The 16,605-nt window shown below is 31.4% G+C and overlaps 1 protein-coding gene across 2 annotated transcripts in view; it reads right to left on the reverse strand.

The window, feature by feature from the left end:
* Positions 1-16,605, reverse strand: part of LOC140052365 (3',5'-cyclic-AMP phosphodiesterase 4C-like) — a 99,751-nt gene that overhangs the window by 64,492 nt on the left and 18,654 nt on the right. The window contains exon 2 of one of the 2 annotated variants that reach the window (XM_072097905.1): positions 12,992-13,167. In XM_072097905.1, the coding sequence (XP_071954006.1) occupies positions 12,992-13,167 (176 nt within the window). Of the gene's footprint in view, positions 1-51; positions 241-12,991; positions 13,168-16,605 lie in introns of those variants that run through there. The other variant, XM_072097907.1, reaches the window with a different exon arrangement.

Genomic DNA, 16,605 nt, shown 5'->3' on the forward strand with positions numbered 1-16,605 from the left:
AAACATGTCCTTTAGCATACACACTAATAAAAAAAAAAGATAATCACTCACCTAAAATCAACATTTGCGAGTGTAACCCTTCGGGGACGAACAGTGCGATGAAATCTTACTGGTATCATCATGAATAAATCCAACAAATTAAAACAGGTGATATTGTGACATAAATTTCAAATAAATGCAATCGAACAATTTCCTACGGACTGTTTTTAATCCATGTATTTACCAGCTTGCATACGACAGCTTTCCACATCCAATCAAATAATCAGACATAAATAACTTGTTTTCGTTGTCCATTGATAAAATAACCATTTATACTACTGTAATACCTCCACAGAACATGTTGTTTTAAATAATACTGACGATATTGAAATAAAATAAAAACAAAATATTTTTGTTTACATAGGTTCTATTCGCATACAAATCTGAGATACAGGTAAACTTGTTTGCGCTTTGAAATAATCCTGTTAAAGCGTTGACAAGTTGAGATTGAAGCCTGCTAAGGAGTCTGTTGCTATTATCTTGCAAATTACAAAACACAAACACATTGATTATATTTTCACTTAGGAATGACACTCACATATTGTTTAATGTAAATTCAAGATGTTCCAATTGAAAGAATTCATTGAACATATCCTACGAAGGTCACAAAGTACCTACAGTTGAGTGCTACAAGTAAACTGCAAGAGATCTCAAATACAATTATATAGTGACGAAACACGCTTCAACAAGCACACTACTTTAGGAAGATGCACACTGTTCTGTAGTCACCTTGCTTATCTATTACAATCTAGACTATAGTAGTTTTAATAACAGCTCATTTGCATCACAACAATAATAGAGACACATAATGGATGCTTTTAAACGTCAAGCTATGATGAATACATAATATACAGATAGATAATTCGCTATTAAAATACATGTGACAGTTTCCACACTTGTTTGGTGAAACAACCAATGCTGATCAGAAGGCTCAAAGTGTTTTCCTTTAGTTTGACAATGACAAAATGATATACAGTACTCAATTTATTATCACTATAATTTTCCTGTAAAACAGACCGGTAAAATAGTATGCAAAGTTCTTGGACAGAGTTTTCAACTTAAAATTCCAAAGAAATTGTTGTATTGTAAGCCAGTGACGAGCCTCTCCTTATGAATGCATTCCTTAGGTACTGTGCCAGGTGACAAAATTCACTGACCTTAAAGTATACCAGTGAAGTGAAGTAAAAAATATGACCTGCATAAACTACTTTGGCAAATTAAAATAAAATAATAATAAAAGAACATCCTAGATAATACAGGTTTTTAAAAAATATCTGATAAGTGAAACTGGAGTGATAATGAAATCCAAACAATACAAAAAATGTAAAAAAATAAGTGTAATATATTGATGACAAATTTTCAGAATTTTGGAAATTAAATAATATTGTATTTTGGTTATTCTCAAATTCTAATTAAGTCATGGAGAACTTTACTATCAGATTGTTGTACAAAATAAATTAATAAAAATGGTAATCAGTTTCTAAATTATTATTAATACACCTGACCTTTCTGGTTATTTAAAATATTACAATTATTTTAATAAATTTGATACTGACAATTATCAGTTTTATAAAATCTGCAAGGTCAACAGAAGAAATTTCCTTACCTTGTGAACAATAAGTTATCAAAATAATATCAAACAAAATTGACATCAACAACTCCTAGGCAATAGATTATTTTTACAACTAAAGAACATCAACCGTGGCTTTGCTATATTACGAGAAAACAACACAGGCAAAGAGGCTATAAAGAACTTCAGCATACAATAAACCAATGATCAAGTATGTGATTGTAATTATCCATGTACTTCAAGTTCAACAATAATAAAAATATCAAGATGTAACTTCCATCAAATCATGTTAGTCCGCTGTTTTTTTTAAGTAAATGAAAACTGATAATGAGCCAACATGGCAGATGTCGGTGGTAGGCCGGTTCAACTTGATTTGAGTAGTCTGGGAAAGTATTGTGTCGTGCAAAGAAAGGACACCAACACTAACCTGCTGGCCTGCTACATATTCGGAGGACTTTGTAGGGATGCTGTGTTGCTAAGCAACCGCCTATTGACTCATGTGTGTTATAAGATAGTTTAGCTAGAGACACACAGCTCTTTGGTGTCGCCTTACACTTGTGTGTGTTGCCCAAAAATGTATAATACAGCTCACAAGATTCAATGCAAAGTCCTACACAATCAACACTACATTTCTATCAAATAACTATAAAAAAATATAAGGAAAACACTTTATAATTTATTCACACTGACACAAAAATCAAATAATTAATATATTAAAAGTGATCGAGTGATGAAATCGTGGTAACATTAATTAATTCCCTAGGTTATGGGAAGAGTTACCGGAAATGATTAAAATTTCTTTAATTTTAGACAGTTTTCCAACATTTTTAAATTATTATATTGACTTTGTTGAATCGACTATAAGTATTTTATCCTTTTGTTTTATATTGACACTGTTGATTCGTCTATTTGTATTTTTTCTTGAATCCTTTATTTATTTTTTTTAATTTGTATATAAATATAGTTTATTATATATCATTGTTGTTACTTTGGGAGTACGGAACCTGAACTCTTGTTATAGTGATTAGGTTCACTTTTAGGTTCCTGCCTACTCCCTTAGTTTCTGTGTTTTTGTATGTTTGTAACTGGTTTTTGGCAATAAATAATAATAACAAAAAAAACAAGAAAACATAAAGTAAATTTTCACACCACCTCTATTGAACCATTTACATTTCAAATTAAAATTCGGTCAGAATAACAATTTTGACATTCTACATTACATGACATGACATCTAACCAGCACAATCTTTTCAAGAAAATAATCCGTACTAAAAATGCAATGATGATGTAAAAGCCTATACTATACCATACAAACAAGTATAGAATATTATTCATGTTAATTTCACCGAATGCTTGAACCTTGTTATCATTATACTCACAGTTTTATTAAGTTTTCATTTTGAATTAATTGCAAAATGGCTGGAGAGCTACAATCTTAAATGTGGTAATCTATAAAGAAGCTACAATTTGTTATGTTATTTTTTTTTAATACAGTACTACCTGTTTTTCTATAAAGTGGCATTACAGATTATTTTTTTCAATATAAAACCTGTTTATCATGTATTTCTTGGTTGTAGGTGGTTGGTTGTGATAATAGTAAAATGTCTGCACTATTTATTAAAAAAAAATTTATATCTCATCTCATTTATCATCGCATGTTTCATATTTCATCTGCAGGCAAGTCACAGCTCATTAATAATAATATACAGATTTGCTATTAAATACAAACAATTTTTTATGAAAACTACGGAAATTAATTATAGCATGTTAAGAATTGCTTAAAGCGATATATATGTTTAGTGAAAATTTAAAAAAAATGACAAACTAAGAAATTAAAAACATGTCTTTGTATGTATTTCATTAACACATTATAAATATTTGATAAGCAAATATGTTTTGTACTATAGTAATATTTTATTTTATTTGAGATACTGCACTTACATATTAAATATGTGTCATAGTAAAATTAATATGAGTTCGTGATATTTTATTAACAGTGAAAAAGTTAATGAGACATTAGGTATAATATTAATATAAATTCCTTGGTTAATATGACTCGATTGCATTATGTAAATATTGTGAGATGTAATGATCTTACTGAGGTTGATTTTCATAGCCTTTTGATCGTATGTAACATGTACAGAATGTGGTCAGGTGTATTTCTTCATTTCCATGGAAACTAATTTCAGAGTACGTAGAGCAGTTTCCTAATGTACCGTACACACAAACTCCTAGAACGTTGTTATAACATATATCATGAATTTATTTTCATTGCAGAGATTAAAATCACTGCTATTGAAAGACAAATATTTTCAACTGTAAGAGGTAAAAAAAGGTTCAAAATAACAAAAGTATATCTTAAACTTTAAAATAAATAAATAATAAAATATCGCCGACTAGACCATACCATACTGTAAAAAATTCAGGCATAATGTAGTTGAAGATCGATGACTCACAGAGAGGCCATTTTTCTACTTAATATTTCTTAATCGTTGCAAAAATGATCTACTGTAAGTGATGATATGAGAAAGATTCTATTAGTTAGAGTATATGAATTTACTTTAACTATTTTTATCAGTAAAAAAATAATTACTATTCCATTTTTAAGTTGTCGCCAAGATCCGAGGTATGTAAACATTATTAAATAAATCAAATCCTGGTCATAAAAATAATACTATTTAAAATTTTTATTTGGTAATTACATTGTAGGATGATGAAATCTGTAAAATTCCTGTTTCCTCAAGAACTGTAAGTCAATCAATTAGGTTTTAATGACGATTAATTGAGGTATAGTCAACAATTTAATTTGATTAAAATTAAGTGCCATCAAAATAAACAATTCACGCCTGGATTACATGATTGTATCAATTTAACAGTAAACATTGTCAGTGTGTTAAGTCAATCATTGGTGCAGAGGATAGTTAATGTTTCTGCTACATCAAAGTAAGTGATCAGTGCTGCCAAGATTTGCACGACAGAAGGGCCATATGCCCTGATGGGGCTGTGCATGCAAAGTATCTAATGACCTGGGGGGTTACAAAAGTCCCCCAAAAGCTTGGAAAGAAAATATAAATTAGAAAACTAAATGTGTTTTTTAACAGCCTTTTCATACCCAGCAGTATGTCATCACTAAATGCTTACAGTTTGCTTGTGAAAAAAATATGTGCATCATTTTTTTTTAATGAAACCAGTTCTAAATTAGTTTATAATGGATAAAAACCAGCAGATGTTTTTCATTTCATTTAAATTTAGTTCAACATCTAATATCAGTTGAAAGTAATTAAGAGACAATATAAAATGATAAGAATAGAAAATGAAATACATTTGAAAAATCTTTGTCATAAAAAGCAATGAATATAGTATTGAATATACAGTAGTACGTCATATGTACATATATAAATTAATAATCAGAATTCAGAATCCATAAATCATATCACGAAGCTACTCAGTAAATCAAGAAGAACTTCATTTTATATCATCTTTTATTTATGCTTTCAAAACCACAATACACGTAAAGATGGTACAAACAGAAAAACAAGGCAAAGGGTATGTTCAGATACATGGACTTATTGCAAGCAAGGTTGTCTTATAATTAACAGACTTGATTAACGCGTTTTATACAAACTGAACATCTGGTATGCAAGAGCAAGGGCCTGTTCAGACCTACGGCTTTCATATTGTACGCGACGAACAACTCCATAGATCTGAACCAGGAAAAGATTAGTGGAAGCCACCTCGTACAACACGGATCTTTCGTTCATCACAACAGCTCAAGGTACAAGATTAGTGAACACCGCATACAATACGAAAGTCATGCATAAACTATTTTGACCTCTAACCAATCATATTTACTCCTGCGTACCAGATGTTCGCCCAAATCGGTGACAAACATGTGAGAGGTGACAAACATGGTTGTGAGGGTACAGTAGATTATGACATCTTTAATTATTAGTTTTCATAAAACACAGTGCCTCGTTTTTAAAAAGGCATATAAGTTTGTGTCTATGTCATCAAATCCAAGAAAAGAGTTCAACCAATGACTACAAAGTGATTTCATTTCATAGTATCTACAAAAATACAGAAGGTCAAAAGATACAATGAAAGCTATTATTTCAAAATTTAACAAGGAAAAGCTTTTACGTTATTAATTATTTAAAAAAAAATTGGCAAATATAGTAATTAATTTGTCCTTATGTACATTTTCTATCTCTAATGGCAGGGACAATGAATAGCAAATTACACAGTATAAAGTAACTTGTACAGAATACATGAAATCTACTTTTGCTTAATTAGTGCAATTTTACTTTAATATGACTAAATGGCTTAAAACCATTTATCAAGTCTTGTCTACATTTTCATTAAAATCTTTCTTTTACTTTCTGTAAATGTAAAGGTCAGCAATTTAAGCTTGGTTCCCACTTGGACGCAAAAGAGGACATACTTGTAGGCACAACGCACGTGAGTGGGCCAATCACAAGACACAGTTTGGACAATCTATCAGGTCGTGATTGGTTAAATTACTGATACTGATATTAAATTAAAGACCCCTTCCCTGCAATTTTGGACGTTTTTTGGAAAATAATACATATATATCACTTTAAAAACATTAAACCATGTCATTCCTTGTCTTAAATGTACGTTTTATGGTAAATTATGATAAAAAGTGAGAAACAATGCACTACCTAAGTAGCTCGCGGCGATCGACCTCTTGTGGACGGTCATAGGCCTAGCCTGCCTAGGCTTAGTTTTGTAGGCCTAGCTGGTAAACATCGGTAACGTGCGAACATCGTACGCTAGCTATATACCTAGCCTGACGTTGTATAGTTGCTGCATTAATTGTCTTTCTATTTTTGCCAGACTCCGTTGATACAAATTGGGGAAAACCCGGTATTTTCGCTGAAAAGTTAGGAGTCTTCCATTTGTTTTGGCCTCACGATTGATCGAAAAGTGGGCGAATTACAGGTGAAAAACAAAAATATCAATCCGCGCGCAATGCATTTTGGGATTTATAGCGGGCCGCTATAATCATTAAAATCGACTTATTTTTCACATTTTTAACCGTTTAAAGACGAAAAAAGTTATCGCAATAGGACCATATAGTATTATTTTTACATTAAATATAGTTTGTGATCTTAAATTAGATCTAAAAAACGTAGGGAATGGGGCTTTAACTGATAGAATTACTTGAAAAAAGCTATGCTAAAAACTAAATATTTCTGCAAGCCAAATCTAAAGCCAGAAAACTATCACGGTTTATGTGAAGGTTCATGAAGTGAAAACATGACTTGTTCACTTTTTTTATATGAACTTGAAGTTTGGTGGCAGCAAACCCAGTTAGAAAATGAAACAGTTAGAAAATGAAACATACAGTAAATGAATAATAGAGGGCAGTATAACTAAAACATCTCTTCTGAATTCTCAAGCCTCCCACACAATAAATACTTTACTTCAAATAAATCATCCAAATTTATATTCAAATTCTTTATTGCAACAAAGTAAACATTACACTGTACAATGAAGTAGGCAGTACTTGAATCTAACCCAATCTTGGAAACACCATTATTACTGTACCTTTTTTACAGATGATCAGAAACTCTATTGACACATAAATGCACTAAAAACAAAATTAATTTGTCATATTTATTATTCTTTAATTATTTTAATAATAAATATTCTCTATTCTTCTCAATGGGGTACAGTAGCAATCCTGTCCACAAGACAAACCAGAAACACACTGTACACAAACAAGGTCTTTAGGAATATTATTACAGTATTATGTGTGGAGTTAATGACGAACACTGTTATCCTCTAAAAAAACAACTTTTACATTTTATATTAATTTTATATACAAATTATTTTTCTGAAGGTGAATTTTATGAAGATGTTATTGAATTATTAACTGACATGGAATACCCAGAGCAGCCTCCTCCATCAATTGATTTGCACCGTATCGCTATGAGCAGTGGTGCAAATCTTAGTAACTGAATTCAATATGTTAGCTAAATAATTCATTCCTAAAATTACCTCTCAAGAGTTTACATTTATTGCCAAGTCCAGACATTCTAAAGATGCATCACAGCCATTCAGGAATGTATAATTTATAATGCCAATTTAAATTGTAAGAATTTAATCAATAATGAAAGCATCATTAAGTGGCCATTTTAATTACTGTTTACATAGTTTTCCTAAGCCTACAATTATAGAAGAGCATATTTGATTTCCATTTATTATATTTTATTGGCAACTTTTCTAATAATTTGTAAATAATATCGTAATAATATTTTTTTGTGATTTTATAAATACATATTATTTTCATTAAAAAAAATATATAATTATTAATAGTCCGATTCAAAATACAATAGTGCTATAATCACTGAAAAGGGTCGTATTTATAAAACATGCTTTAATAGCAAAAGTATCATCTTAAATTGCTTTTAAGTCAATTATGTTGCATTCATTTTTTAAATTAACCAGCTACATACATATATTTACATATGTTTTTCTTTAATCTTAGATAATGAAATCTGATAAGATAAAAAGAACTGATTGGACAAATAAAACCTTATAATGTTAACTTAAGCACTTAACTACAGTACTGTCAGTACAGTATCGTGACAAGCAAAACAATAAATGGTGGCTAGGAGGTTCCCTGCATGTAGTATGGATACAAATGATCAGGTTCACAGGTAAATTATAAAGAATACAAACTTTTGAATGTTTCAGTGAATTTATACTATATTTACACTGTACCATAATCTGATGAATACAACATAGATAATAAATCGGATACAGTACATTTTGTTCTCAGGCTTATTTCTAGAAATTAACATAAGTGCTCAAAGCAAATGAACGTAAGTGACTGAAGGTGGAAAAACTGTCATGAATAATGAGACATCAGATATTTTCTAGAGACTACTACTATTGTATGGTACAGTGTGTAAATAAATTTAAGGCAGATCACTGTTGTGATTGTAAAAGATCTTTTTTCTTTTACAGCCTATCAAGTATTTAACATCATGCATACTTGACCACTATGACCAATCATAGAAAACAAAAACACAGTAAATAATAAGAATCAGACATTTTAAACTGATTCATTTTTTGGAAATTATTAGTCTACAAAGTGGAAAGTGTCTTACAGTATAGTTTCACTGAAACTCCAGCAGATCCACATTGGTAGAAGTGGAAAAAGGCTCAAATAAAGATGCACTTCAAAAACTATCCTCAAAAAAGCAAACACCGAAATCTAACACTTCAGTCACTTTGCTTTCTTTATACAGTACTACAGAATGGAATCAGATTTAGTACACCCAAAAGATAGAAAAACTTGTGGTTGCATTTTACACATGGAGAAACAGTCAAAAGTAGAATCCTGGACCACCAGTCTGATGTCAAACAAAAGAACACTAATTTAAGGTATTCAACAAACAAGATCAAATATGGCTATACGGCTTTACCACATTGAAACACCGGATCTCGTCAGATCACTTTGAAGTTAAGCAACATTGGGCCTGGTTAGAGCTTGGATGGGAGACCAATTCTGGGAATATCGGGTGCTACATATGGAGCTGGAGTCCGGTTAGGCATTTGAAATGAGCATTGATGACTCTTATGGCAGCCTCTGCATCTACTGTAGTATCTGCCTCAGACGTATTGGCCCATGCCTTTCCTCTGGTCAAGGTGGGTACTGGATGAGAGAAGCCCTTGATCAATGTTAGGACCAATCAAGGTGCTTTAAACAGTTCTGGCTTTCTTTGAATCAAACCTATTAGTGGCGGTAATTATCGCTGTTGGTTTCGATTGAATAAAATAAAATAAATAAGAAAATAATCAATGAGTAAAAAGGCTTTCTGAACTTAAACAAAACTCAGTCATTATCCAGAAAGAATGTTAGAACATTCATCTCGATAAGAAAAGCTAAAATACAATCAATAGATGAAGAAGGAAACATCATTCAGATAAAGAAAAAAGATTGAACTTTGGAAGTAAATGTAGGCTCTATCAGGATAATTTTTTTGTTATCCAAACACATAGGGAGAAATTTGTACCTATGCCTTTAGCAGACACACAAGATCACTCAACAATATTGGGAATCTTCCTGTCGATACTTGATAGTCTGGAACCATCTACAGTATGCTTTACCATCCTGAACCAAGCAATCAGCAAATCTGCAGTATGCCAAGTGACAAATTGTACTTTGAATTAGCCAATTAATTAAACTGTGTATGAAATAAATTGAACTGAACAAAACTGAGAAATCAATTTGAATTTATAGAATTCATTGAATATTTTCAGGACATATTATGTGACCTTTTAGTTTAAACGATCAATCATCTTTTCTTATTAATGTCAAAACAAGAAATTTCGGATTAGATCTTTAATCTGGACAGGTAGCTTAAAAGACAAAAATGTTTAGCAATTTATATCACGGAAAGAAAATAATGGATGGAATGATTAGGTAGCATACACAGCAATCTCCAAATGTGCAATGTTCCAATCCTATCAGCTAGTAGTAGTTAAGTAAGTTAAGACTAGACTAAACTGAAGTTTATTAAAATTTAAACAAATTTAAAAAAAGTGTAATTTCTGTTTATAATTTGAATTTGTTTGAGAGAAGAAAGAACTCTCATTAACAATCCCATGAAGTTTTGCAACTTTATACAATACAACTCTGTAGGCATTTCTGTTGGAACACATATTGTTATGTTGTAATTATATTATCTACTCTACCTTCAATTTTAGAGGATAAATTATACCGATGCTAAAAAAATGTAATTAATTAAAAAAACATTTTTTAAAAGGATAACTTTTACTGTATGCTGAAAATATAGTACTATTAAGACCCCATTTACACTTACGTTTGGGTCCAGGGCCGGTTGCAAATATTTACCTTTTAGGCCGGCCCCAGAGCGTTTACACTAGCGACGCAGATTACTGGTCGTAAATAATTTTATCGGAAGTACCATTGCATGCTGGGATACGAAGTACAGTTTGTTTACATTTTTCTCTCTCGATCGTCAATTCACAACTCTCCGCGCGAACCGACTATTTTATATTTATACTGTATTGTTGTTTTTTTGTCCCATTAAAAACAAAATGAACTCCACTGTTTTATATATAATATGGCTGTATTTTATGTATATGCGAAACAAGCGGAGGAATACTTTATTGAAAGAAGATGTCTGAAAATAAATTTAACTATATAAATGATGAAGAAAACAAATTGTCGCCCGAAAAGGAGGAAGGTATGTACTGAAAATGTTGGATCGTCATAACAACAACCTCATGAAAAGGTCAAACGTTGTTCACAGTTCACTGGGTAAGCCGGCCCAAACGTAAAAGCCGCTCCTGAACCTACAGTACCTGGAGAGGTGGCCCAGATCTGCGTCCGGCCCAGGGCCGGCCTAACTTTTTGGAGTATTTACACTTATCAATTGCCGACCCAGGGCCGGCCTAAATCGTAAGTGTAAATGGGGTCTAAGTAATCCTACCAATGACTCTACTATCAACATGTGAGGAGGCATAACAAGTATATTTAGAAGATGTTTAATTTTGTTTACATTACATTTACAACCTCCTTAATTAATTATTAAACAATATTCAACCATACACTTTTTATCAAATCATTTAAAATATCTAATCTTTAGATTTATTAGAGAAATAAATTTCTTTTGTTTTCTTTTCGATATCGCGATATAATAAATTATCTTAATTTCACAAGGCAAATAAATTCAATTTGATGTACAGTATCAATTTTGCCTAAGAAGTCAATTCTAATTTAAATTACATTGTTGCTGCATATATATTTCCTTGGTTACTGTATGCCTCTAGCCAATAACATTAATCAATTGCATATTTATTATTTGATTTCAGAAAATTGTTTTCACATGTTCCATTGACGGTACCAATAAAAATTATTATAATACAGTAGTATCCAAAATCAATATTTTATCATACTGTACAGAACATTATTCCTAAAAAACATTAGTTGTTACTTTCATTACATTAAGTATCAACATTATTTGTATATTTGAATACAAATAATGAATGTTTAATGAATCATTTACCTCCATGGTAATGGGAAAAATTTCATGAGTTGGCAGATTGTTCTAGAACAAGCAGGGTTTCAAAGAATTCAACACACCTGCTTTTCAATAAACTTTTATTCAATTAATCCTCTGCTTCCATGTTGAATCAATGTTGTGTCTATGCTAAGCAATCCAAAAAGGTAGACTTCAGATTTTGGCCATTTAGAAGTAAAAAACTATAGGGCAACAGGTTGCTTTTTTTTTGTTGAATTGCCCAACAGTCTCCGTTTCGTGTTGGAGTGAGCCTTGGACTTCCACTGTTTTACACTATTTAAACAGCCACTCACTATAATTTATAGCTGAAGGTGTTTATTTATTAAACCATATTTAAGATGGAACTGAAGTAGGCTGAAATTTTAAAAGCAAATACATTGATGGCACTCACAGACACCCTCTCCCAACATCCCACCCCCTTCAAGTTATGCTTTTTCTTTCTTTGGAATTATGAAACTGAAAAACAAAGACAAATGTTTTCTTCGTGTGTGTGTTAAGGTTTTATACAGTAAAATATTTTTACCATGATGGCACTCATATCAGCAAGAACTACAGAAGTATGACAACTCCCTGGTATGATGTACCGTTAGTTTTAACCTGTGTATTTACTATTAAAATTACAGGAAACGATATAAACTATGGTTCTGATTGGTTGAAATGGGTTGATCGATACTGTATGTTCTGACCTGCTTCTAAAAAATATGCATTGTAAATCAGTTGCTTTTTTGCAAATGTAGTTGATACTTTCAATCACCGTTGATTACATAATACAAGTGTTTTTCTGAATATGCTATTGTGTATTTTGCTTCAATTTGTATACACTATTTTAAGCTTACCATAACTACTGATTGTAGTAGAAAAAAAAGCTTTAAACAATAATTAAAGTCAAAAGTCTCTTGAAACAATATATGTTTAATGAGCTACAGTATGCTGAATTATATACCGATACCCATACTATGTGCTGCTATCTTTGACCTCTCTACAACCTGAATGTGCAAGATGTATAGATGGCCGAAAACTCAAACAAACATGTTCGATTCAAAGAAATTATTTTAAAAAAAACATGTTTTACAAAAATGGATTCAAACATGTAGCCTAAAAAAGAGAAATCATGTGTCCCAACGTGAACGGCATGATCATTATCAGCATGGTTTAGTAGGAGATATTAAAGGCTTTGGTCTGCAAGTTATACGGTATAACTCGGGATAGTAGTGAAATACTTAATCAAACTGTCTACTCTGCCCTTATATGCACGTAACTGGTCTCTATTGGAGAAACATACTAAAATTAGTATTCTTACCATGAGTTTAAGTCTTCCACTTCTTTGTCAAGTGACTCACATGATCCGGTAATCTCTATTCTTGGTCCAATCCATAATGATCTCGGTTTTAACGTCTCAGTTTCAGCTGACCTATCTTTGCTATTGTTTGATTTGATTGGATAAAACACAGATCCCCCACTGGATGTCCTAGATTCCTGTTCAAAAAAGGGAATCAAAATATTGATTGATTGAATCAAGAATTGAAAATAGTATGTAGGATAATGCATGAAATTTATTTATTGTTCGGTGTAGGCTTAAGCTAGTATATTGGAACTTTGAAACACTGTAGTATTAACTATTATTTTATGTGTACAGTACATACACGTGTTTGGTGACAACATGATAGCAACATAAATGATGACAAAATAAAGTATGGTTCACACTTGGACACATCATAGAAGACCACCGTAAATAATTTGATCAATCATGGATCACCCAAACTGTTGCTTGTGATCGGTCATTTGCAATTGCATTGCTTGCACCTACGTTTTTGCAATGCATCCAAGTAAGAAGCATAAATAGTGGTGGGCCTTTATTTTATTTTTAGCGAGGTAAAATTAATATTCAAAAAGGTATATGTTTATAGGCAACTGCTGCGCATTTATTAATAGTAATACATAGTACACATAAACTCATTTAATTAAAACACATTTCTTTATTATGATTTTCTAGTAGTAAGAAGGAATTAAGAATGGATGGCATATATTTTGCCTTTGGTCATTTATTGATATAATAATAATAAAAAAATGGTCTGAAAATATTTCCAAGCTGGATGATACCAATCTCGATTTCTTCTTCCTGGTATATATATTAAATACTGTAGCATAAAATAAAATACCATCATTTTGGTTCTGAGACTCACTGGGACTGGTTGCAATTGAAGACACAGGTTGTTGCTGCAACAACAATTATTACGGTATATGCACAATCTAGCGCATGCTCAATAGAGACATCTCCGATAGCACCTTGGAAATGGGACTCGTGCGTCTTCATTCATAGTACAGTACGTATAATAAATACACATAAAGGCTATTGAAACACACGTGGCCTGCCTGGCTGGGCTATAACATTTCTAACCCTTTACATTCTCCTAATGTTACACTTCATACTGACTGATAAATGCGCATGTATTAGACGTATTCTACTTAAATATTCCTACCTGTTTAGTGGACGGAAAAGTAAATTTTCTGCGCGGCGGCGGAGGCATATTTTGCAAAACAAAATAGTTTTACTATCAAAGGTTAAAGGTTAACCGGCTATTCTATTGTTTTTCATAGTCATTCCTATACAATTTAATACATAATACATTTAAAATTTAAAAACATAGAATAAATAACATAAACATTTTTAAAAATAGAATTAAAAACACAAGAAACCAGTAATTGAAACTAGATTTTATAGTGACGTCTAGCACGTTCACTCAAAATTGTTTGTCAATTTACCCACCTCGGGAAAATTGTGGATCCGCCCATTTTGGATGTCTGCTATTGGACAAAAGTTATGGACCAGCATATCATGATTATTAATTCAAAGTATTAAATTATTTATCGTAAAACCAATTTGATATTAAATATTATTTCCAATTATATTCCTTTTTACCGTACTGCAGTATTCGTCATAATGAACATGAACGTGCCATGAACAAATCAATCCTCATGAATCTTTCTTATTTTTACAGAAACAATTAAAACAAAGAAGCACCATTTTCCACATCACCGTGACACGGTGTTCAAAACACATAATGTTAATAAAGGTATTGTTTAATGATAGTAATGTACACCCCCTCACCACTAGTAACGCCATTATACACTAATAAAAGAAATTATTGAGCAGGCGCATCACAAACAGTCTATTGATGGTATCACTTAAAAATTAATGGACCAACACCTGGAAATGTATACGTGATCCTAAAACAGAGTAATTCCCATAATAAAATCCTACAGTATTGTAAAGGCTAAGATCTACCAACCTCAACAGTTGCCGTTTTGCCTGCTGGGTACATCGTATGAGAAATGTAATAATGTCAACGATGATGAACACTATCGTTTCTCAAACTCAAGTAATTATTATGAAGAATAATCTTCTGATTGTAATCACTGCAAAAGATGAATATTGTAAGTACAAGACCATCTTCGAGGCACGCTTCACTAGCTACAGATTGTACACAGTATCGAAAAATAATGTATTTTCTTACAAAGAAACCGGATCGATTCTCTACAATGATTGATTCAGAATTTGCAAATGGGAAAGAAAATAATTAAAATCAACTGAGTTGTTCACTTTAATTGGGTACACACAGGGCAATTCTTGTATAATATAATATTGAATCGTCAGGTAGCTTAGTTAGTTCCACTCTTTATCATCAATATTGTTGGGTAAATTAGGGCGAAGCACTCAAGACATCATTTGGATCATGATTGTAAAAACTGGATTGAATTGACGCAATACATAAATCTACATCTACATTTTTGTAGTGACTATTTTAATATATAGTATTATAAGTCTAAATAAGTATTCAAAGTTTTGATATAAAAGAAGTATAAATATAAAGTTATATTATAGGTCTATACCCGGAATTTTACTATGATTGCTAAATCCAAAGCTTCCAAGATTATCAATGCACTGGTGTTTTTTCAAAAACATTGTTTACATATTTATTTATTTCTTAAAGTGTTCATGTAGGCCAAAACTGATGCAAAACAGTATTATATTTGTTTTTACTTGGTTGCCCATCGGGACCGACCATTTAAATTGGTAGTTGCCCTACGTACGTATGTGGTGACCCCGGCCCGAGGCAACTGATTATGCAAGAAGTTATATAGTCTGTATATATGCATTAGTACATGCAAAATACATTAAGACAATAGTTTTCTAATTAAAAAAAAAGTTAAATACTCCAAGAACCTAGGAATAATGTTTTAATTCTGAAATTAAATACACTAAATTATATAGCACCCTCTAGAGGTTTAAATTATGAAATCAACTAAATCACTGATCCAATTCACATCTAATACTCTACTCGTTTCGGTTGATTAACTTGGGCCTAAAACGTTAAAGCTCAGGTACAGGCATGAATTTTAAATATAATATTTGGTTAATTGTATATAAATCAAATATTTGTAACAGAAATCACGACGAAAAAACATGAATTTCCCTTAATATGGTCAAATACAAAATTTGGCACAATTCTTCCATAAAAACCAGGAAGAATTTTTTTCAGTAGTTAGGTAGTTAACCTAATGTAATAACATGTCTTGTGACTCCCTAGAAGGTGAAAAAATGTGGTGGATATACGGTGGATAATTTTTGCTATAGCATGAAAATAGAAATTTGAAGTTGAATAAAAATTCCAGAAATGTAATATTCAAGTTATATTACCTATACTTAGTCATCTGATAAAATTTTTTACCACACTGTTTATTTTTCGTAGCTTTTTAAAATGCCTCTCTATTTACAAAATTTGTGTACAAAAGAATAGAGATTTTACTGTGTAATTTGAACTATCCCCCCACTGATAAGAAAGTGCTTATTTTCAACAAGCTCGTGTAACACAAATAAAATCCCAAAAATTATGAAACATAGGGGAAACTATA

The sequence above is a fragment of the Antedon mediterranea genome, chromosome 6, assembly GCF_964355755.1.
Source record: "Antedon mediterranea chromosome 6, ecAntMedi1.1, whole genome shotgun sequence".
Classification (NCBI taxonomy): Eukaryota; Metazoa; Echinodermata; class Crinoidea; order Comatulida; family Antedonidae; genus Antedon; species Antedon mediterranea.